At 34.1% G+C, this 22,385-nt stretch overlaps 4 protein-coding genes across 4 annotated transcripts; 3 read left to right on the forward strand and 1 right to left on the reverse strand.

Moving 5' to 3' along the window:
- Positions 1-7,478: 7,478 nt before the first annotated feature.
- Positions 7,479-12,515, forward strand: LOC145595613 (cytochrome P450 714A1-like). Its single transcript, XM_081652028.1, has 5 exons — positions 7,479-7,869; positions 10,260-10,486; positions 10,787-11,037; positions 11,525-11,915; positions 12,034-12,515. Exons 1-5 carry the CDS (start codon positions 7,563-7,565, stop codon positions 12,457-12,459), a joined length of 1,602 nt encoding a protein of 533 aa, XP_081508154.1. The 5' UTR covers positions 7,479-7,562; the 3' UTR covers positions 12,460-12,515.
- A 397-nt stretch (positions 12,516-12,912) lies between these two features.
- Positions 12,913-14,536, forward strand: LOC145593697 (GCN5-related N-acetyltransferase 3, chloroplastic-like). The gene is made up of 4 exons (XM_081650018.1): positions 12,913-13,438; positions 13,705-13,763; positions 14,072-14,128; positions 14,206-14,536. Exons 1-4 carry the CDS (start codon positions 12,992-12,994, stop codon positions 14,393-14,395), a joined length of 753 nt encoding a protein of 250 aa, XP_081506144.1. The 5' UTR covers positions 12,913-12,991; the 3' UTR covers positions 14,396-14,536.
- Positions 14,537-14,686: 150 nt separating this feature from the next.
- On the forward strand, positions 14,687-16,865 carry LOC145593696 (uncharacterized). Its single transcript, XM_081650017.1, has 2 exons — positions 14,687-15,296; positions 16,082-16,865. The coding sequence occupies exons 1-2, from the start codon at positions 14,810-14,812 to the stop codon at positions 16,666-16,668; spliced, it is 1,074 nt and encodes a 357-aa protein (XP_081506143.1). The 5' UTR covers positions 14,687-14,809; the 3' UTR covers positions 16,669-16,865.
- Positions 16,866-17,349: 484 nt separating this feature from the next.
- Positions 17,350-21,694, reverse strand: LOC145595614 (uncharacterized). Its single transcript, XM_081652029.1, has 6 exons — positions 21,350-21,694; positions 19,779-20,256; positions 18,934-19,273; positions 18,735-18,833; positions 18,512-18,632; positions 17,350-17,738 (listed from the first exon to the last, which is right to left on the reverse strand). Exons 1-6 carry the CDS (start codon positions 21,567-21,569, stop codon positions 17,530-17,532), a joined length of 1,467 nt encoding a protein of 488 aa, XP_081508155.1. The 5' UTR covers positions 21,570-21,694; the 3' UTR covers positions 17,350-17,529.
- Positions 21,695-22,385: the final 691 nt, after the last annotated feature.

The raw sequence follows: 22,385 nt of genomic DNA on the forward strand, positions 1-22,385 counted from the left end.
AGACGGCCTCGAGAAAAGTACACGGCTAATACCCCATGTACCCCAACCCCTGATTGTCATTACTCCAGAAGTGCACCAATCCAGAGTTTTATTGCTCGTCCATCTTGCACTTTACGTGATTTACAGGTTTAGACTTGGTGATGACTCACATGCATAATAATTCAATCAATCCAATATCAATTCAATCAAGTAAAACAACTTTTCAATTTCAATTCTTGATTTATTAGTGGCAAGCAACATTTATTATTCATTCCTTTACTACCTCGGTGTATAAACACCTTGAGTGCATAAGGCACCCCAAACTCTTAACCTTGTCTTATAAGACATGAACCATTCCTTTACTCATCCTATTTCATTAAATCATGAATGAGTAATAATTGAATCATTTCACCAATCACATACCTTTGCCTCTAAGCACACCTTGCATAATTAGTACATAACCAATAATTGCAATAATAAATAATGCACAACAAATGAAATTCACAATGTATAACCATACAATTTAACCCAGTCATCCCTAGACATGGTACTAAGTTCTCGATCCATCCTTAAACATGCTCCTAAAAGCAAGGTTTTGTAACTTGTACGTACCTTGAGTAAACAATTCGATTGGCCACTTTAAAGACTAGAAATCGCCTTCTACAAAGTCCTCTCCTAAACCAAATAATAAGGAATAAATCAATACCAAAGCAATTAAAATTACAGCGATACTAAAGTATTTAAAAACCTCTCAAACCATTAAAATAAAGTCCTTAAATTAATCCAATTAGCCAAAACTAATAGTACAACATCCCAACTACAAGTTTAGGTGTTAAAATCATGAAAATATAGTGTTTAATAATAAATTACAGCAACTTTAAAGTGGTAAAATAAATCTGAAAATTTGGTTTAAGCATATAAAATAATCCCATAAGCATAATTATTTGAAAAAGCCATCATATAGTAATTTAGAGTGTTAAAAACCCAAAAATACATCAATTCAACGCAATTAGAGGCTTCAAAATAGAAGATACAAAATCTGAAAATTAAATAATAATCAAAATAATTGAACTTAAACATAATTTACATATAATATAGTTAGATAACTTAATTAGTACGTTTTAAACCCTAAAACCATGAAAAATCAACATTTAAACCCCAAATTTATAATTAAGCCAAATCTGAAAATTTATTAAATAAATTAAACATGACAAAACTCATAAATTTATAAACTTTAATAACCCAAATATAATATCAAACCATAAGAATAAGAATTCATAAACAAAATTTAATAAAGATCAAAACTTTAATTAAAAAAAAATAACAAGAATAAGAGAAGGAGAAATAAGGGAAGGAGAAGGGAGGAAGGGGGCAAACTGCTGGGCTGGGCTGCTGGTGGTCGGCGGCAGGCAGTGGCGGCAGTGGCGGTGCTGCTGGCGGCAGCACTGTAGCAGGTAAGTTTTTTTTTTCTTTTTTTTCTTTTCTCTTCTCTTCGTGAAAGCAGTAGGAAGGAGAGTGTTTTTTTTTTTTTTTTTTGTACGTGAGTTTTGAGGGAGGAGAGGTATAAGGGTTTTTATTTTGGGCTTTTTAATCTCCTAATTAAATTAGGAGTGGTATTCCTAAATAGGCTAGGATTATTAATAATAAATATAAAAAAATAAAACACTACTTTATTTTAAAAAAAACTTCCATAAAATAATTTTTTTAATAAAATTACCATAAATATAATTACAAGAATAACATATAATTAAATTATAATTAAATTAAAATGTGGGGGATTACAACTATGCTAGTAAATAATTATATAAATCAGTTCATTTGAACTAACCTCATTTTTACTGAATTTTATTTAAGTTTTATTATTATGAATCCGTGCATTGTACGGGGCAAAAATAAACTAGTTGAGTAATAAAAAGGTTGCATACACTCAGGGCCTGTTCATATTTACAGAACTGAGCTGACTGAACTGATTGGAGCTGAACTAAACTGATTAGAGCTGAACTAAACTGAACAGAACTGAGCTGAAATGAATATTTTATGAGAGAAGGAAATTAGGAACTGAACTGAACTGATTTGAGCTGAACTGAAATGAAATTAAGTAAATGTGAACAGGCCCTCATTTGAGTCTAACGTCAATGGGCCATATTAGCCGAAGCCCGCCAAACCTTAAAAATTTTACACTACACCCCGGTGTAGCTTCTGCTACCTACACCCCCCCTTCCCTAGTGACGTCATTTTGTACATATAATATTTTAAAACTGAACATATTTTATTAATAGTTGTAAATGAACATACAATTATTTATAATTGAACATTTAATTAAGGAGCATTATTATAGATGAAAAATGTATAAAATTTATAATTTTGTACTTGTTATTGAAAATTTTTGAAGGTAGCACACACTCCTTATTGTAATTGTAAGAATCATTTCCATGAAAACTACAACATAGCACACACTCTTATTGATATTCCTTATTAAATTTGTTAAAATAACTAATTCATGATATAATTGGGTGCTTTAATTAGTAGTATAAAAATGAACTTTTAAGTATATGCACACATTCATTTTAAAATTAATGCATTTACTTGTTGATCATGAATAAGAACAAAAATGAACATCTATCAATACATAAATTAACATTTATATATAATGAAAATGAACATTTATCAATACGTAAATTAACATTTATCATCTATTAAAATGTGAATGACGTTATACTAACATATAAATGAACATTTAACAAAATGAAAATGAACATTCATAAAAATTAAAAAAATTAAAGAAATAATAATAATAATAAAAATAACTACGAATTATAATATTTGTTTCTCTTCTCTGAAACGGTTTCCTTCGCTCTGCAAACAAAACTAAAGAATGTACAAATATAATTTATTAGTTCTTCAATAAAAATTGCTAAGATTATAGTATAATACTTACATTGATTTACATTACTATATATGTAAATGAACATTATGAATTTCATATATGATCAAAAGATTTCATAGTATGCATAAGTCAGTTTCTCAACTCACATGAATGAATATTTATGCATTTCATAAATGTGCATAACGTATCATAAAATGAACATTTTTTATTTTGGCATATAAAGTCAAATATAAACTCAAATAGATTCAAATATACAAATGAACATTTATAATTCAGTATATGTTCATATATTACCTCGGAATTGTAGAAATGTTAACATCTATACCATAAGTTTTAATATCTTTTAAAAGTTCTTGATCTACAATAGGAGATTTTTAATGAATTGTTAATGTTTTAATTGATTTGTTAATTTTCAGTAAAATCTTACTACAATCGCAATAATATGAACAAAAATTAGGGTTCATACATAAAATTGAACAAAATTGATAAAAAATGAACAAAAATCAGGGTACATACATTTCTTCAGAATTTGTCACTGATTTACTCGTCTCTGAAGTGTTCTTCTCCAAAGTCATACTATAATTGCAAAAAATTGAACAAAAATTAGGTTTCACATATAAATTCGCTCTATAATTTGCATCGCAAGAAAATGAACAAAATTACTTACTCTTTGGACACATTTTGCTCCGTTTTTCCAGATTCATCTTGCATGTTCTTCTCTAAAGTGTTTTTTTTCCAAAATCACTCTACAATCACAAGAAAATGAACCAAAATTAGGCTTCATGCAAAAAATTGTACTAAAATCGCAAGTAAATGAACAAAATTACTTACTCTTTATCAAAATGTTGCTGCGATTGTTTGATTTCATCTCGAATATCAGACATTTGAAGCAATTATGTAGTGTTTTGAAGCAATTTTGCAATACTTTGAAGCGAATTTCGTCCGATTCGACGGTGTGATGAGAGAGAATCTCTAGAAAAATGAAGAAGATGGTTTTTAGAGAGAGAAAATGATTTGAAATGGATTTTTTTTTTAATATATACTACATCCGTTAAATGTTATGTGCAACTTTGGGGTATTATTTGTGAGATATAAAATATTCCAAAGTTTCACATAACATTTAACGGAGGTAGTATATATATATGTGGGGTAGGGGAAGTTATTCCTAATTTACCGTAGTTACTGCGGTTAGTGGGGGTGAGTGGGGGCAGTTACTGTAGTTTGTGGGGGTAGGGGAAACACGCAAAACGGCGCCGTTTAGATGGGGGTGTAGGTTGTGGTACCTACACTAGGGTCTAGTGTATACCAATTAGCCAAACCTAACATCATGGGCCAAGTCTCAAAAAAATGTGTGTTATGGGCCAAGTCTTTAAGATCGGCCCAGCTAAATTTGGAATTGTCTATTAGTACATGAAATATGAAATCAAGGTTTCGTTTTGGATTGTTTTTTTTTTTTTTTTTTTTGGAAAGAACACGGCCGGCCGGCCAAGTTTCGTTTGTGGGATAAGTAAATGAATTTTTGAGTATTTTATCTCTTTTAAATAAGTTGACACGTATTGACTTTTAACATTATTCACAAATTTTATTTTGAGTAGCTTTTGTGATTTAAAGATAACAAAATAAATATAAGTATGTAGGATCTCTCAATGTGAATTTGCAAAATGTCATTTTTGTATAATTTTACTTATCAATATTTAGAGATATTTGCAGTTGAATATATGAATTGAAAAATATAATAAAAGTAACGTGTCAACTATTTTGGAATGGAGAAAATACTACCGAAAAGTTTTCTTGAACCAGACAATCTTACAAGTTGTGAAGGTCTTGTGCTACTTATAAAAATAGGGGTGTCAAAATAATAAAACATTCATATTTTATTTTATTTTTTTTAATTTTTTGCTTAAAAGAAGGTACATTAATTAATTTGATTTATCTTTACTCATTTTTTTTTCTTTGTTAAATTCTATAGCAAAAAAATCTTAACAAGTTTTATTGAAATCTTATTATCTATAGTCATCATATTTTCTCTAGCTAAAAAATTAATCAAACTCTTTGAATGTAGTAGAAATGACCCCAACCAATGAATTGTTCTTGTTAGTATACTGATAATTATTCCATTAGAAAGACAATCATTTAACAAGGATTGATGTAAAAATTGTAGGTGGGTGTGTCAATGTTTCATAGGTTCTAAACAAGCACATGTGAGAGAGCACTCTTATAAGTTGTGTTAAATGACTTAGATTGCACTATATCATTGTTTTTGTACAAAGGAGATGCATGGAATTAGTGGATAAACAATTAAACACAGGCCTAAGGGTTGAACTTCTAACCCATTGTCCAAATAATATGCATTTATACACTATGTAATCTTCATATGCCTTGTTTTTACTGTTTTCGATACAAATCTTTGATAACACTTTAATTGTGTATTTTATTAATAAAATATAAAAAGTTAAGATTTTAAAACAATTAATCATTTAATCAATACTAACTAGTGAGTGACCCCGGGCGTTGCCCCGCATTGCTATTGTTGTAGGCGCACAATCGATAAATTTTTTAAAAGTTTTTTCAAAACTGTAATTATCATTGTCAAACCAAAATTGAGTTATTCTTTAAATATAGGATTTTTATTTTTTTTATTGAATCTTGTGGTTTGCAATTATATGAATTTTGTTTTCATAAAAATAAGTGAATAACATAGTTGATATTGGCTTAAATGGTTAAATCGTCATATGTGTTATAAAAGGTTGAGGGTTCGAACCTCCTTATCCTTATGTTTTTATATATATGGACTAATGTTAGTTGCTTGGGTGATGTGTCATTGTTTGAGTGAGATGATGTGGCATCATGAGATGTTGGGGAGATGTTGGAAAGATGACATGCGCAACAAAATAGGAACTACGTGGCATATCGACTTTTTAGAAACGTGAAACGCCTTTTAATAGATTAGTATAGATTTATCAACAAGATTTCATATGAATATGTTTCTTTACTATATCGAATCCCTCTCTTATATGAATAGAAGGAGAGCTTCCAACCACTAAACCAACCTTAATTTTCATTTTTAGATACAATCGGGTAATTCGAGTTTATACAATGACAAAGGGAGTAGCATATACTCGTACAAAGTTATAAACCAAATCCCAAAAGAAAAGATATTGCCAAGTGGTGATGCATGTAATAATTTAAGGACCACAGTTTGATACGAGTAGTTAGCAATAGCATAGTCATAGCCCGACAAAAATAGTATGAAGAGAAGTTTGACGCCTGCATAATGTATAGTACAACTCCATTTTAACGTTTCTTTTGTAGTTTTGTTCCAATTAATGGGTCCATCACTCCATCCCACCTTTCTTTTTTAGGCTCCCTTCCCAGGGGCCGTTTTTAGCGACGTGTCAGAATTTGTCCATTGCCGAATAATAGGACTAGTCCATTATAACTTAGAGACCGTTTGGTTGGGGGTATATATCAAAGGGAATGAGAATTAACTGTTATTGTTAGGCTATTTTCCATTTCCTTTACCCTCTTCATTTCCCCAAATTCTTCCAAGTTGTTTCCCCACCCCCTAAGTAGTTCCATTTTCATTCCCTAGCCACCCCAAAAACACCATACCACCATCCTACTACCTACCTAAACCACCGTAAAATCCAGCCACCGCACCGCCGCTTGTCCCCTACCCATCACCGCACCTCCCCCGCACCTCGTCGCTGCTCCCTGCACCCTCACAGATCTCTCCTTCCCTGAAAAAACCTCCCCTAGCCCCGCAAAACCCTAAAAACAACTCCCTCTCCCAGTAAAACCGTCAGCCGGCCCTCCCACCACCCTCGAAACCGTAGTTGGGATTATTTTTCCTTCCTTTTTTCGTTTCCTTTATTTTAATTATCTTTTGAATTTTAAAGGAAGAGGGGTGTTATGGTCATTTTAGGTGGACACCAAAGCCTCCGTCTTTACTTAGCTTAATATATTAGAGACCATTCGGAGTCGGGGACGTATTTCGTAGCAAAACAATACTTGTACAAAGTAAGAAAGGTGCGATCATTAATTTCAAACTAATCACACGAAACATCCCCTTCTTATATATGTAAGCTTGGGGGTTACGACAACATCGTTGGTGAAGTAGGGGTGGTACCATTGTCGAGACAATAATGGGGTGAGGGTGTTGGAGATGAGAGATATGGGGTAGAAGCCTTGAAGGTAGAACAAGATGACTAGTCCATTCCCGTGAAAGATAATTATTGGCTATAGAGTAAACCATGTTATTTATAGTTTATTTTAACTTATTGTATAAGCTAACATAAGTTCAGATTAGTTCAAAATTATACAAAATCTAACAAAATACAAAATAAGTTATTTCGTAGAATAAATTAATACGAGTGCGCCCTACCCAGTAAAAGACGAAAAATCAATAGTGGAAAGCTTTTTATTACTACACAAATTATTCTCTGTTTAATTTTTATACACCAATGATGTAACCTATCTTACCTTTTACATAAATTAATGCACAATTTCACAGTGTTATTAGCATAAGCATCTTGCTTTTATAGCACACTTGGAGACACACCTATTATATATCATGTGCGTTACTTAATTGGATATTTCTTTCAATTCATATTTCATAACGTAGGCACATCAACTATTCTCTCTTCTCCTTTCTTTCAGACAAAAAAACAGAGCAAAAAAAACAGTGTAAAAAAAAATGAAGGAATTTGCTGTATTTTCTGAATTCCAAGAATTAATCATAATTTCCCTTTTAATTTGTGGGGTTTTTAGTTTTTTGGTTCGTTTTTGGAAGAATAATTTGTGGGTTAAGTCTCAAATTCAGAGAAAAAAGCTTAGAAAATATGGGATTAATGGTCCTTCACCATCTTTTTTTCTTGGAAATGTTCCTGAGATGCAGAGGATTCAATCTATGGTGGCTAAATCTTCTTCTCATGATGAAATTGTTGGCCATGATTACACTTCTACCCTTTTTCCTTACTTTGAACAGTGGAGAAATCAATATGGTATGTTTTTTTTTTCTTATTCTTTTACTTTAGTTATATTCATACTTGATTTTTTTATTCGGTACCTTCGTTGATTTTTAGTTGCAACAAAGGAATTTTCATGTTGTTGGTGTCATGTATTTTGAATGATAAATAAGTACGAGTCGTTATATTCGAGTGGTGGTATTATAATAGTGTTTTAGTGGCAAGCGAGTGAGTAACGCGTGTCCTTAGGGAAGTAAAAAGAGAGGTAAACAACTTGATGGGTCGTACCCTATAGGTTAAGTAAACGAAAAACTCGTATAAGGACGGTCTTGTGCTTAGTTAAGAAATACTCCGTACACTCCATCAATTTAAAAGATGTAATAGACACATTTAGGTTTTGAACTTCTTGTTATTTATGATTTTTAATTCCGTAGATATTAGAAGGTCAACCTATTATTAAATACGTAGTATTTAACTAAATAACTACTAAGATACTTCTGGAGGTACACGTGTAATCTTCTTATAACAATTTTTTCAACCTAAGGGCCTGTTCTCTTCAGCTTACTTTCAATTCAGTTCAGCTCCAATCAGTTCAACTCAGTTCCTAATTTTCTTCTCTCATAAACAATTCATTTCAGTTCAGTTTAGTTCAGTTTAACTCCAATCAGTCCCGTTCAGTGAAATCAAAACAGGCCCTAAATGTATTGGTTTTAAAATGTTTATCATGATGTCATTAATTATACTGGTACTAATTTTGACAATGTTTTTTATACTTCTATGGAGTACTTTTTTTTTTTTTTTGAGAAAATTTATACTTCTATGCTTAACTAACATATAGTCAAATATAGTAAAACTTGATTAGTAAATTGTCTAGTAATTTGCTCACTTATTCACTTGAAAGAAATTGAGGCCATAAATTAAAGAAATCTTAGAGATAATGATATTTGTACTATGTGATTGGTAAAATGCACACAAGGGTACAGTAATGATACATTATGTATTTGTGTGAGTTTCAAAATTTTATAAAGTTTGTTATTTTACCTTTACCAATTTGGGGTAGTACAATTATTGGTCATAGAATATAGTGTATGGCATAGAAATAGTCAGTCATTCTACTATCATACAAAATATCACAATCAAACTCCAGATCAGCTACGATTGTCAAGGAAAACATGGGAATCATAGCCGTCGACATGACTAACACTAGTAACACATTATTGGTTAAGAAACAAGGGTAAAGTAACGAATTTTTTAGTAATAGGAAATATGATTTCATAATTATCTTCTTGGTGAAAGAATGTTAAAGCTACACATAAGTGGTAATTAGGATTATATTGTTTACTGGTCTAAAATTGAAAGTAATTAATGTTCGTTTTCTCTCACTCAGACACTTTGATTAACTCTACTTTTCTGACAATGTTGCTTCATACTGAGTTATTTTATAATATGCATGCTTAAACCTAGCAAGAAGATTATTCGAAGGAGGAAGTTTCAAGTCATGTTGTGAAATGATTCACGTCTTATCACACTTGAACTCGTGCAAAGATATTTTCGTCCTTTAACAAGCATTAGCCATCTAGCACATTAGATTTAGATGTATTGACTTAAACAATCAATAATGGTTTCCCCCTCACTTTTTCTCAAGAAAGTTATGCTAGTTACTTAGTTAGCTTTTAGGTACGACCTAGCTATGTACATGTTTTATTAGGCCAATTATTAGTCTATGCTATTCTATGGACTATTCCTATGGCTATCAATAGAATGTCACAACTTGCCACTTAATTCTTCAAAGGGCCACCTTCCCAAGGGTCATGATTTGTTTTCATACTAACATGATTAACTAGGCGCTCCAATTCTCTATTTGCTACGTAGTACAATGATCATTGTTTGTGCCTTTGTGGGGTGTTGGGGGGGGGGGGGGGGAGGTATTCCCTACGGTCTACAACTACCTATCATGGCATTTTCGTAATTTTGTTGAAAAGTTATACGTATTACCATTAATGAGTCAAAAAGTATTGAGTATCGTAACTGTGTCAAATTTACTTATCATAATACTTTAGACGTTTACAATGATTGGCACTTTAAGGTATTGACGAGTTACCCATATCATCCCATATGAATTTGCGTAACAGCGTAAGCTTTAGATCCTACATGTTAAGTAAAGTCACCATTTTAACTCCGTGACATGTTAGTAATACTTCATATGTTTTCAATTAAAAATACTCTAGGCTCAAGACGAGCTTTATTAATGTTAAGTACTTTATAAAATTACTGAATTTAAGGGGTATAATGTGAAATTTTATAAACAAGAGATTAAATTATAAGGTTATGGAAAAAAAAGGAACACTAAGAATAATTAAAACAATTTTCACATAGATTTAAAAGTCATTAATTTGATATATCTTTGTTTGTAATGTGGGATACAGGTCCAATATATACATATTCAACAGGAAATAGGCAACATTTATATGTAAATCAACCTGATCTAGTGCGAGAGATGAGCCAAAGCATGACTTTACATTTGGGTAAACCTACTTACGTCTCTAAGGCACTTGCTCCTATGCTTGGCAATGGCATTTTGAGATCAAATGGTACTCTTTGGGCTCAACAAAGGAAAATTATTGGTGCACAATTCTTTATGGACAAAGTTAAGGTACACGCATTTTCTACTCCATCTGTTATGTTTTGACTTTTTGCACTATTTACATATTCCACTATATGTTGGTCATTTATATTTGAAAAAGCCTAGTCATGTGGATCTTGTTAAAATCTTCTATAGCGTAATTTATACTCAATGACAGTTAAACATGTTTGTTATTGGTCAAAGTTCTGCATTACCAATACGTGCCTAGTAAAAATAGGATACTTAGATAACTTTTTAAGAAAATTATGTAGTAAACATGACTACTATGTATTATTAATCTAAATTGTATCATGATATTATTTTGGACAGTCCATGATGGGTTTGATGGAGGAGGCAGCCCAAGATATGTTGGGAAAATGGGAAGCTTGTATTGAAGCCCAAGGTGGGTCAATAGCAGAGGTGAGAGTTGATGAGGATTTAAGGGCAACTTCAGGTGACATGATTTCTAGGGCTTGCTTTGGTAGCTCTTATTCTAAAGGCAAGAAGATTTTCCTAAAGTTAAGGACTCTTCAAAAACTTCTCTCTAAGCAAAATTTTCTCTTCAAGGTGCCGACAATCAGGTTTGTACTTCGTATGTTTTAATATGCTTGTTCAATGGTCTTTTCCATTTAAAATTAAGAATTGTACTCCGTATTTAGGTTTGAATAAGATTAACCATTCATTTTTATGTGTAACCAATATACGAAGTATAAATGATAGGTTTGCTATATTCAAACGTAACCTTTTACTTTAATTAAGATGTAAAAATGATTATGTGTGGTCCTTTTGAGTTTAAATGAACGTGCGTCTACAATTCTACATAAGTTTGAAAACATACTAGATAGTACATTATAGTACTATTTATGTCATGGAAAGACTAATTAAACTCGTATCGTGTATGAGGGTGTTATTTGGAGTTTTATCTCGCAAAAGAGTACTTATTAGTATAAGTACAATATTTCTTTGAGTTGATGTTCATTAGTGGATAAAGATCAAACTAAAGGATTACTGAATTACTCAACATATATTTGCTTTAGTTGATAAATGGATGAACCTTATAATTGACAGGTTCTTGAACACTAAAGTTCAGAAGGAGGTGAATTCCTTGGAAAAAGAAATAGAGACACTAATTTGGGAGGCAGTTCAAGATAGAGTACAAGAATGCTCTAAGAGATGTTCCTCTGATAAGGACCTCATGCAATGGATTCTTGAAGGGGCAATGAACGATCCAGATTTGGACAAGGGTTCATCCAAGCAGTTGATTGTCGACAATTGTAAGAACATCTACTTTGCTGGCCACGAATCAACGGCCGTGGCTGCTTCTTGGTGCTTGATGTTGTTGGCATTGCATCCTGAATGGCAAGAGAACATTAGGGCTGATGTTAATCAATTTTGCAAAAGTAATGAAGATCAAGATCTTCTTGTACCCGATGTTGAGACTCTTCTTAAGATGAAATCGGTATCTCTCTTAACCCTTTTTTCCCGCACTTATATTTTAGTGATTGACAAATTATTAGGGGATTAGATGTGTAGATCTGACAAAACTGACTCGACCTGAATTACCTAAAAAAATGTAGGTGACAATGGTGATTCAAGAAGCCCTAAGATTGTACCCACCGGCAGCTTTTATATCTAGGGAGGCACTAGAAGAGTTTCAAATTGGAGATATTTTGGTCCCAAAAGGGGTGTGCATATGGACGTTGATCCCCACATTACATAGAGATCCGGAAATATGGGGTCCTGACGCCAATGAGTTTAAGCCTGAAAGGTTTGCTAATGGAGTTTCTAATGCTTGCAAAGTTCCCCAAGCTTATCTTCCTTTTGGACTCGGTGCTCGATTATGTGTTGGCAAAAACTTTGCCATGGTGCAATTGAAGCTCTTGCTTTGCAACATTGTCTCTAGATTTAGCTTCACTTTGTCCCCCAAGTATATACATTTACCTGCTTATAGAATGATTGTTGAGCCTAAGCATGGTGTACATATTCTTATTAAGAGAATATGAGAACATTTAGAGTAGTAACATATATATTTTATAGTTTAATGTTAGATTTTGAGAAAACAAAGTGCTCTCTCTAGTAAATTTGCTTGTATTTACAAGAAGTGTCATTTAAATTTAGCAATTGTAGTAGAAGGGCAAATGGTAAGATAAAATCTATTTTTGGCCCTAACAATTTAGAACATAGTAATTAATATAGAACGATTTAGAGTGAGGAATAGCTCAAGTGGTTAAAGCTTAACTCTCGGTTCCAAGACAGTCAAATCACATCTACTCATATTAAACTAGCAACAACCTTTTACTTTATGACTTTATATTTTTTTCTAAGAGCTTGACGTGCATTATGCTTCCGAACTTGAGTGCTAATTTCCACTTCTGTCCTCGGATCCTATAATCCTTTATCCTTATCTAACGTGTGAACAATGATAAGGTATAAATCAAAAGTAAAAGAAACACACATACAAGCATCCCCACCACAAAACTGATTTTTCTTGAAATCCAACAAAACAAAACATAATCATCTTGAAAATGAGAAGAAATGGCAATAATTTCTATTACATCAACAAACAAACTCATCTTCCCTATTACATGTAACACCAACAACATCAATAACAACAATGGCAAAAGATTAAATAACAATAAACTTCCTCCAATATTCATATCCACAAACCCATCACACATAAACATTGACACTTTATCTAACCTTTACCTCTCTTGCAATCACTCTCCACATCGTTTTCCACTATCTTTAGCCGGTATCGACACCCGAAAACTCGGTGTCGCAGTGTCTAACAGCTCTGTGGTGGTCTCGGTTTTTGCCGAGGTTGGCGGTGGTGGTGTTGGGGTTGATGACGTGGAGGAGAGAGAAAAGGGGTTGTGGGGGAAGATATTGCCGGCGGTGGTGACGCCGGAGAATGGTGAATTGGTTGGGTTTGGAAGGGCAGTTTCTGATCTGGGGTTAACTGCTGCTATCTATGATGTCATGGTTAGTCTCTTTGGTAATTATTTTATTTATTTTACGGCCCGTTTGGTAGTCGATCATTTGGTAATGATTTTATTTTTTTACGGCTCATTTGGTAGCTGATCATTTAGTAATGGATTTATTTTTTTACGGCTCGTTTGGTGGACGGTTATTTAAGATAGTATTCGTGCTTAGTTTTACTGTGTTAAAATTGTTTATGTTTATCAGTTGATATGGTTCAAGACTTCAAGTTATAGTTCCTCTTTTTAAAGAGTGGTGATTGTTTTCAGGTCATTCCTTCTTTGCGACGGTTGGGAATTGGTCGAATGATAGTTCAAAGAATCTTAAGGTTTATTTAATTCCTTTTACATTTTGTGTTTGTATAAGCATCTATGTTACTCGGACTTTTCATTTCAAATCAAGTTTTTTTCAACAAGTACTCTGAAAGGGGAATGAACACTTGACAGTGGCACTTTATGTTAAGCTAAAATTAGGTACATTTACATGAAATCGACTTTGACACATTCCCGTGTCTGACAAGATAGTACCCAAGTCCAAGTAACATAGATACTTACTACCACTCTATCATACCAACATTACTAATAAATGATAAAACTAGCATACTGGTCTAAGATTATTTCTTTTACTGTCTTCCAGGATTCTTACTAATAAAGGAATTTACGACATATCAGCTCTCTGCTCTGAGGAAGAGAGGTATCACTCTGAGTACATAATTCTTTCTTAGAAGGTATGAGCAATAGGCGGATATATCTCATACCTACATCTTACAGGTTATTCTTCGCGGCATGTGGATTTGGAGACGATGTTTTAGGATCAACAACAATGATGTTCACAAACACAACTTCTAGCAATTCTGACAATGACCGGATAATTACACAAGCTGGTCGAAAACTGCTAGTAGCACCACCTTTAAGACGACCCTTCCCGCCTCAGAAACAACCTCCACACTTGGCTTGCTGAAAGTGAATGAATATATCCCCTTAATCTGTAGAATATCAGTTAATATATTCAGAAGTCCTTTATGAATATATATATGTTAAGCTCAAAATCTGCCACTAAAATTTCTTATTCATATATGATATATTCTTCCTATTTGTACAACTATCATTAAAAATTATTTAGTGGTGCTTAAAAAAAGGTTATCCCTTGATTTTGATGCTTAATTAGTCAAGGAAACAGCAAAATAGAGGTTATCCCTTGAATTTGATGCACAATTAGTCTAGTATTTTCTTGTCAATAAAGTATTTAAATGATTTGAAGTTTAGAGAACCCCACTTTATTGTCCTTTTTCCCCAACTTTACCAAATTCCACCCAAAACTAGGAGTGAACATATTCTCTCTGCAGTATTCCTACTTTCTTGCAGCTAAGTAAGCATGATGAAGCAATCAGGCTCATTGTCAATGGGGAAGATTTGGGTTGAGGTTTGCCTGATTTCAGCTCGAGGGCTACCTCGATCTTCACTTTGGAAGTATCAGTGGTATGCAGTCGGTTGGATTGACCCCAACAACAAGTACTGCACCAAGATTGATGCTTCAGGGAATGCAAATCCTGTGTGGAAGACCAAGTTCACGTCTGTCATCGATCCTTCAGAGTCAGAGTTCCAGGATATGGCGCTGCACGTTGAGGTTTACAGCAGGGAACCTGTCTTTCTCAGAGAGAAGCACCAGGGTAGTGCAACTGTTATCTTAAAGGAGTTCTTAGCTAAACACTGTAAGAACTCTGAAGGCTCAAATCAGGGAAATGAGGATGTCGGAAGCTTCCAGCTGAGAAAGAAGAACTCCAACAAACCTCAAGGCTTTGTTGATGTCTCTATCAGGATCTCAGAAGAAAAAGAAGGAACAAGCTCACATTTTTTTCTCGGTAAGCTGATTTTTCTATTTCTTTAGCATTTCAGAACTATTAATATGACAAATATCATGCTGTGGATGATCCAATATTGTAGGGGCTTGGCTTGGTAAGCTTGAGCAAAAGCTCGAGTTTGTGCTCTATGTAAAGCACAAGCCTCAAGGGTTGAGAACTCGAACTTGGGCTAGTCTTAGAAAGCATGGTTTAAACTTTAAAGCTTGACCTAGTTTGCTTTCTTTCCTTTTTTTGTGGCTGGAACATGGAGTGAAAATGAGACATTTACAAAAGTAAAACTTGATTGATTATTCAGGGGAAAAACCGAAAAAGAAATCCATGATATAGAAAAGGGAAAAGGAGGAATTTGTATTTGAAATTCAAACAACAGATGTAAGTTGACTAAACCAAGCTAAAAGAATCTACTTTTTAGTAAGTGTTTTCTAGTCCAGACTTGGCTTGAGAAGAGGCTAGGTAAGGCTAGGGATTAGGGTCAGGGTCAGGGTCAGGGTCAGGGTCAGGTAGTTGACTCAGCCGTGGTCTAGCTCACTCAGGTCAGTTGTAGCTAGGTGCATTATTGATAGACAATTGGAATACGATCTTCAAACCGTTGATGAGATGAAATTTTAACCCAGCAAGTTTTCTTGTCTGTGAATTTTTCCGACTTAAGTTTTTGCTCGTATTAATTTGTTGAAAGCAACATCTTGTAGAACCATGTTATACTTCGTATACAGTTATTTTCCTGCTTCTTAGTCATATTCAATTTGATATGGCATGATATTTGTTACTTTCTTCTATCATGGTAGGAAACGAGGATGGATTCAACTTAAGGGACAGCAGCAGTAACTATAACATGGCAAGTAATGGAGGACCATACCAAGCTCAGCCAGCAGGACACGCTGAACTGCCATTTCACCAGCCTGGGAATCCTCGTCCGCCTGTAACTATTCGAAATCGTCCATATAATCATCCTATGCCACACCAAACAAACCATTCAAACCCTGCTGTTGCTGGACCAAGCTACCCACCTCCCAGCAGCTCCAATTACCTGTCAAACTATTCAAACCCACATGTTGGTAGGCCAAGTTATCCACCAACCCGGACCCCTGGGTATCCTCCTCCTCCACCACATGCACCACCTCCGCCACCACCTTCTCACACTGGTTATGTACCCACTTTTCTTCCACGAACCAATGATCCATCCACATCATATGTTAACATGCCATTATCAGGAGCAGGACGGGGTGTTGGACCAGGGTTTGGAGTGGGTTTGGGCGCAGGAGCTCTAGCTGCTGGTGCTGTGATCTTTGGTGATGATATTATGTCAGGATATGATATCCCAACTGCAGGAATACGAGATGCTACCTTTGCTTTTGCAACTGATCCTTTCTGATAAAGAGATTATACAATCTTTCTGAAAATTGTAATGTTATAAGCATTGCTTTGTTTGTTAATCTGAAAATGTGATTACAGATATGGTCAGGTTCTGAAGAACTATGAATAGTTACATTTTGAATACCAAATAAGCTGCACAGCATAATCTGAACATGCATTTTTTTTTTTTTATATATATATATAAGTAATCTTAAACATGCATAGTTCACATTTCATAGATACTTATATGATTCGCATTGCAACAGTCTTTTATTACAGTTTTAAGACATGGGTACCTTTCATAATACTTCGTAATTTGTTATCTATATCTTCTCCTCGTCATTGAAATAGAGAGAAGTATTAAAACTTCTAATCACCCGTAATAGTTAACATTTTTTTTTTTTTACCCATTTTAAGTAGCTAATCAGTGCCTAGTCTCCTTCCCATGTCAAGCTTTACTTTGATAAAGGAGCAATGTCAAAAAAAATATTTAAGGTGCACCAAGGCGATTTGGAGTTTTCTGCGCCTTAGTGCGCCTCTTTAAACTGAGGCACACCTAAAAACAGTAAATATTTTGTGAAAAAAAAAAAATAAATTTGTGTGCCTTGGTGCATCTTCAACGAAATCACTTCACTCAGACCACAATAAGTCAATAAGTGCTTATTTCTAAACACCACAAGGAGCCATACAACAAAAAGACTTTACAGAAAAATACCATAATGACTTTTAGTCATGTAAATTAATACATATTTGCACGCAAGTTTACAAATAAATCAGCTGCTTAGAAGCAGGATTTAGCATCTTTCATGAAGAATGGTACAACATAATAAGTTGATGGTTGCTTACTTGCTTAACTGTGTACATTAATAAATAATCCTCATCATGTTTGCATGCATAATTCTCCTGTACCAGAAAAAACTTTGTTAAAAAATTTTGCAACAATAGATACAAACTCATCTGGTTTTTCTTCATGTGGCAAATGACCACAACTCTTCATTATCTCAAGCTGTGATCCAGGTATTGCTCGTGAAAGCCTTTCAGCATTCCAAGAAGGAACAAGCCGGTCACTATCACCCGTGATAATCAGCACTGGGATCATCAAGAAATCAGACATTAGTTAACTTTTTAATACTGCTACAGAAATCATAAACATACAGAACAGCGAGGGAAATTGATTAACTGTACGTATTGTATCAAAGTTGGGCCTGATATTATGATATGTCTATGGCAATCAAAATGCTACTACACATACTAGACAGACCTTTGTCGAAAGCATACATTGACAGATCATACAGTTGATAGTGGAAAAACTTGAAAATTTATTTTTACAGTCTAATTCTTTTCTAAAGTCGGAAGTTTGGAACCCACACCTAGGTCACCTACCATGGCGCTACCAAGCCAATTTTTTCTCATCTTTTTCTCCTATATCTCTGTGCCCTAAAGCAATGTCATCTCTGTGTTCTAGGACGAGGGAAGCTTTGTTTTTACGCATAGTTGACTCTCTCACACATGGAGTCACCAGTTTCGCAGCTTGTTTAATAAACATATATTTAGGCTGCAATCTATTGCACTAATTAACTAATTACTGGGGTAAACCTACTCCAATCTCCACATATTCCTGACTTCCTCACTTGAATCGAAGCACTCATGATTTGTCATCTCATATGATTATATGAACCACTAAGATTCTACAAGAAGCCAATACTACTATTTCTGTCAGATTTTTTTTACAAGTTTCATCCCTCCTAATTGTAGCTCTGACAATGGAGAATTCCTGGCACACCTATGCTGGGATAAGGTTTCTGTAAAAGTTTCACAGACAAATTTGAGATATAAATATAACTTACTGATCTCCTAATTACCTGGACATGCAATATTTTGGAGTCTTTCCGCCAACGGTGGCTTCAGTTTAGCTTGAGAATCAGTCAACATAGCCACAGTAAATTCCACGAGAGCTCTATCCCAATCTTTTGTTCGAAGTGGCTGCATCAGAATAGAGGTATTTAATCTCGCTAAAATCTTATTTAGTTTTTACTGATGCACTTCAAACATTGAAGGAAGAAATAAAAGAAGTGTACAACTCACCTTTGTATAACCATGTAGAATGTGGTCAGTAACTTGAGTTGCATCATACCATGCATTTTTAACGGCAGCAATGCCAAATTTGTCAATAATCATCCTTACCTAAGAGACAGGAGATCATTCTCATTTCTCATATGTGATATGTCCCAAGTATGAATACCAACATACAGACAGCACTACATGAGCTGAGGAAGAATTTTACCAATGTTACGGCTACAGCTGAGCGCAAGATTGCAACTAAAGCTTTCGTGTACAGGGAGCTAACTACATTAAGCATCCCTTTCAACACTTGCATTACTGTGTTTGCAATGTATCTGTAAAACTTTGACAGGACCTGTCCAAGCCTCGCAAACAGATTTGGACATTTATCTGAAGTAGAGTTGCTTTCTTGGACTTTATTTTCTTTGTCTGACTGAGTTTCTTTCGCAGACTTGGTGGCTGAACGCGGGGCTACTATTGCTGGTGCCACAAGAATCAATGCAGCAACTCGGTCAGGAGCCTCAAAGTATGCTTCCACCGCTGTTAGAGATCCAGCTGAATGCCTAAACACCAATATAGGTAATTTGTTAGTTTTAAGGAATCTTTTAAGGGTACAGCTTTGAGCAGTAAATTTAATACCCAGTAATAAACTACTTTGTATTGTAGCTACTAGCTACTGCTCAAAAAGGTTGAATATAGAGTAATAAGAACGAAGAGGAGATGCTTCCACAATTGCATAGGACGTTCATTTTCGTTTTCCAGATACCAAATATAAGACATATTCCTGTTCTTACAGTATTAGAGTAAATTTATGTTAACTAATCCCAGTGCAGGTCTTCCACCTCTTAGATACCCTCATTTGAATAAACAATTTTCTTGCTATACTACTCAAATAGGAATATTTCAGTCACTTTCAGTTTTCATACTTAATTCTTGCGCATAACACTTTAGCAAAACTTAGGAAGACAAGAGTATTCACAATTGTAAGGTGAGAAAAGTATTGAGCACAATCATTATTCATAAAGCTTGTGAAAGAGTTTTGTGATACTATAAGCAAATAATACTCACCCTACGAGTACCGCCTTCTCTGATTTAAGGAAGTCAATGAAGTACAAAGTAGCCAGCACAGAAAATGCTGTAGAATATGGGTTAAGAGGCATTGTATCACCATTGGCATGGGAACGTGCTGAATGTCTAACTCTTGATGTCAACCCAAATGCTGGTCTATCAAATGCCAAAACCTTTGAACCAGTTAATTGTGCAAAAGGCTTCATAACTCGATGCCAAGAAAAAGTAGATGCACCAAAGCCATGTAGAAAAATCATTGGAAAACCAATCTTTGTAACTGGAACATCAAGCTGAGAAGTTTTTTGCTCCTCTGACATGGATGGTTCTGCTTCGCATACTTTATAATGTACATGCACCCCTTTAAACTCACAAAAACAGCTGTCTGGATCAGCTAATTGTCTCGGGTCCAGTAACTCATCCTGATCTATCCCAGCTATTCTGCTTTGTTTCTTCTTTACTCGTTCACCAATCAGTTGTTCTAGATATTAGGCAAACAAAAAAGGCATCAACGTTTGACCTTTCAAGATCTCCAACAATATTCTACATGCATATCTCAGAATTTTTCAAACCTTAATCTAATAAAAGCTAAATACTTGCTAGTAGTTGCCTTCCTTTTTCTGGTATAGTGGAAACATAAATAAAGACCAACAAATGCAGAGGGCTCAAACCTACGTCTCTCTACTAATACTCTACAAACAAAATGGGCTGAAATCCACAAGAGTCTCATAATTGTTCCCTTATCCATAATTATGATGATGATTTTGTATTCAACAGCGTTAATACATCCACTCAAAAGTCAGAAATAAATCTCCGGCCAGGTACGGGGTGGATCCAAGGGTCAGATCCTGATACTATTATCTTACCCTTCCACATATGCTTTAGGTCTAAAAAGCAAAATGCTAAAGTGTCAAGTATGGCAAAGTCTCAAGTGATATCAGTGTAAGACAATCTCGCCCAAGCCTTGCTTCTCATATATTAAGTATTCCAAAATGATACAATTACTTGCTTGAACTAATACTCGAGTTGCCACCTACAATCTCATCCAACACTGACTAACAGTAATCTCTACCACAGATATTCCCCATAAATCTATTCCTTATATCCGTGTTTACTTGCTTTAAAGCACCTCAGATCTTCAAATCCACATAGGTTGAATTCTTAATCTATAACATTCACACTACACATTGCACATTCAATACATTAAAGACGAAGTCATTGTGACTTATTAAAAGTCCAGAATTAATAGTCACATATACAATTTTTTTAAATATCTGATTACAGTTATCACATTTTCCTGATATATTACTTTACTTTATATTGGAAATTATCCTGATGCATTGGAAATTATTCAACAAGCATTCACCTTGTCACATATTACTGCGAATCAAATGAAATTATGAATGTGTTGTAAAATCATATCATATAATTACACAAATAAAAAGTCAGAAAATCAACGAATTTTCCAGCATCCCCACTTGAGCAATTATCCAATTTCTGACCATGTTACATATTCTAGAATCATAAGCAACAATAATATTTAAAATTTGAAAATAAAAATATAAAAATCATACCAGGATAAGCAGAAGCAGAGCCACCAAGTGAAGGAGAAGAAGAGGAAGCAGCTTTAACAGTAAAAATTGGGTGAATTTTACAATTGGGTTTTGTGTATTCAAATTTGCAGAAATTTCCCAAATGATTTTGGGGTAGAATTCCATTAACCCCACAAAATGATTTAACTGGAGTTGCCAAGAACAGTTGGTGAGAGCTAAAGTAGAGTGCTGACGCTTTCATTTTTTAAGAAGCGTCGATAAGCTGACAAGAAACACAACGCCTAAGCTTTGAAAAGCAATCGAGGAATGGCTAGTTTCTTTGTACTAGTATTTTCCAATTTCCACCCCATATTGTTGGACACACACAAAAACCAAAATTCAACTAAGGGATGGACTCTTGTCAAAAAAAAAATAATAAAAAAAATAAATAAATAAAGGGGGTGGGATGGGCATTTTATAAAATTGAAAATTACAAGCTACAAACTATCTACTTGTTTTTATTTATTTATTTATTTTATTTTTTCTAAGGAAATGTCAAGCTAGATCATTCATAAATTAAGAGATAAAGTGTCTTAAAGTACATATAAAGAAACCTCCATAGGATAGTGGTTGACCCATACTTGTTTAACTCTAAACAAAACTAATCTAGCAAGGTGATTTTTTTATTTTTTTTTTTTTTTTTTTTTTTTATAGGAACTAATCTAGCAAGGTGATGAGCTACACAGTTGCCATCCCTTTTTAACATAAGACCAAACAAAAGAAGAAAAATAACTACTTAAAGTCAGAAAATCTTCAAAAACAACATCAAACTCTGAGAATAAAAATGCAGCTTTAGAGAGACGATTCACGAGCACTTGACAATCCGACTCGAGGATAACCTTCTCATACGTATATCTTCATGCTAGTTTCATAGCTAAGAGAAGAGCCCCTCCCTTCTGCTATCCACTTGTTTTTACTTGATGACTAGTTTAGGTTCGAACGTCGTTGGGATTATTACTTTTACTTGCACCGTTGCGTTTCATTCGTAATTTTAGATTTTACAATGGCTACAATAATT

The sequence above is a fragment of the Chenopodium album genome, chromosome 19 (assembly GCF_948465745.1).
Source record: "Chenopodium album chromosome 19, dcCheAlbu1.1, whole genome shotgun sequence".
Classification (NCBI taxonomy): Eukaryota; Viridiplantae; Streptophyta; class Magnoliopsida; order Caryophyllales; family Amaranthaceae; genus Chenopodium; species Chenopodium album.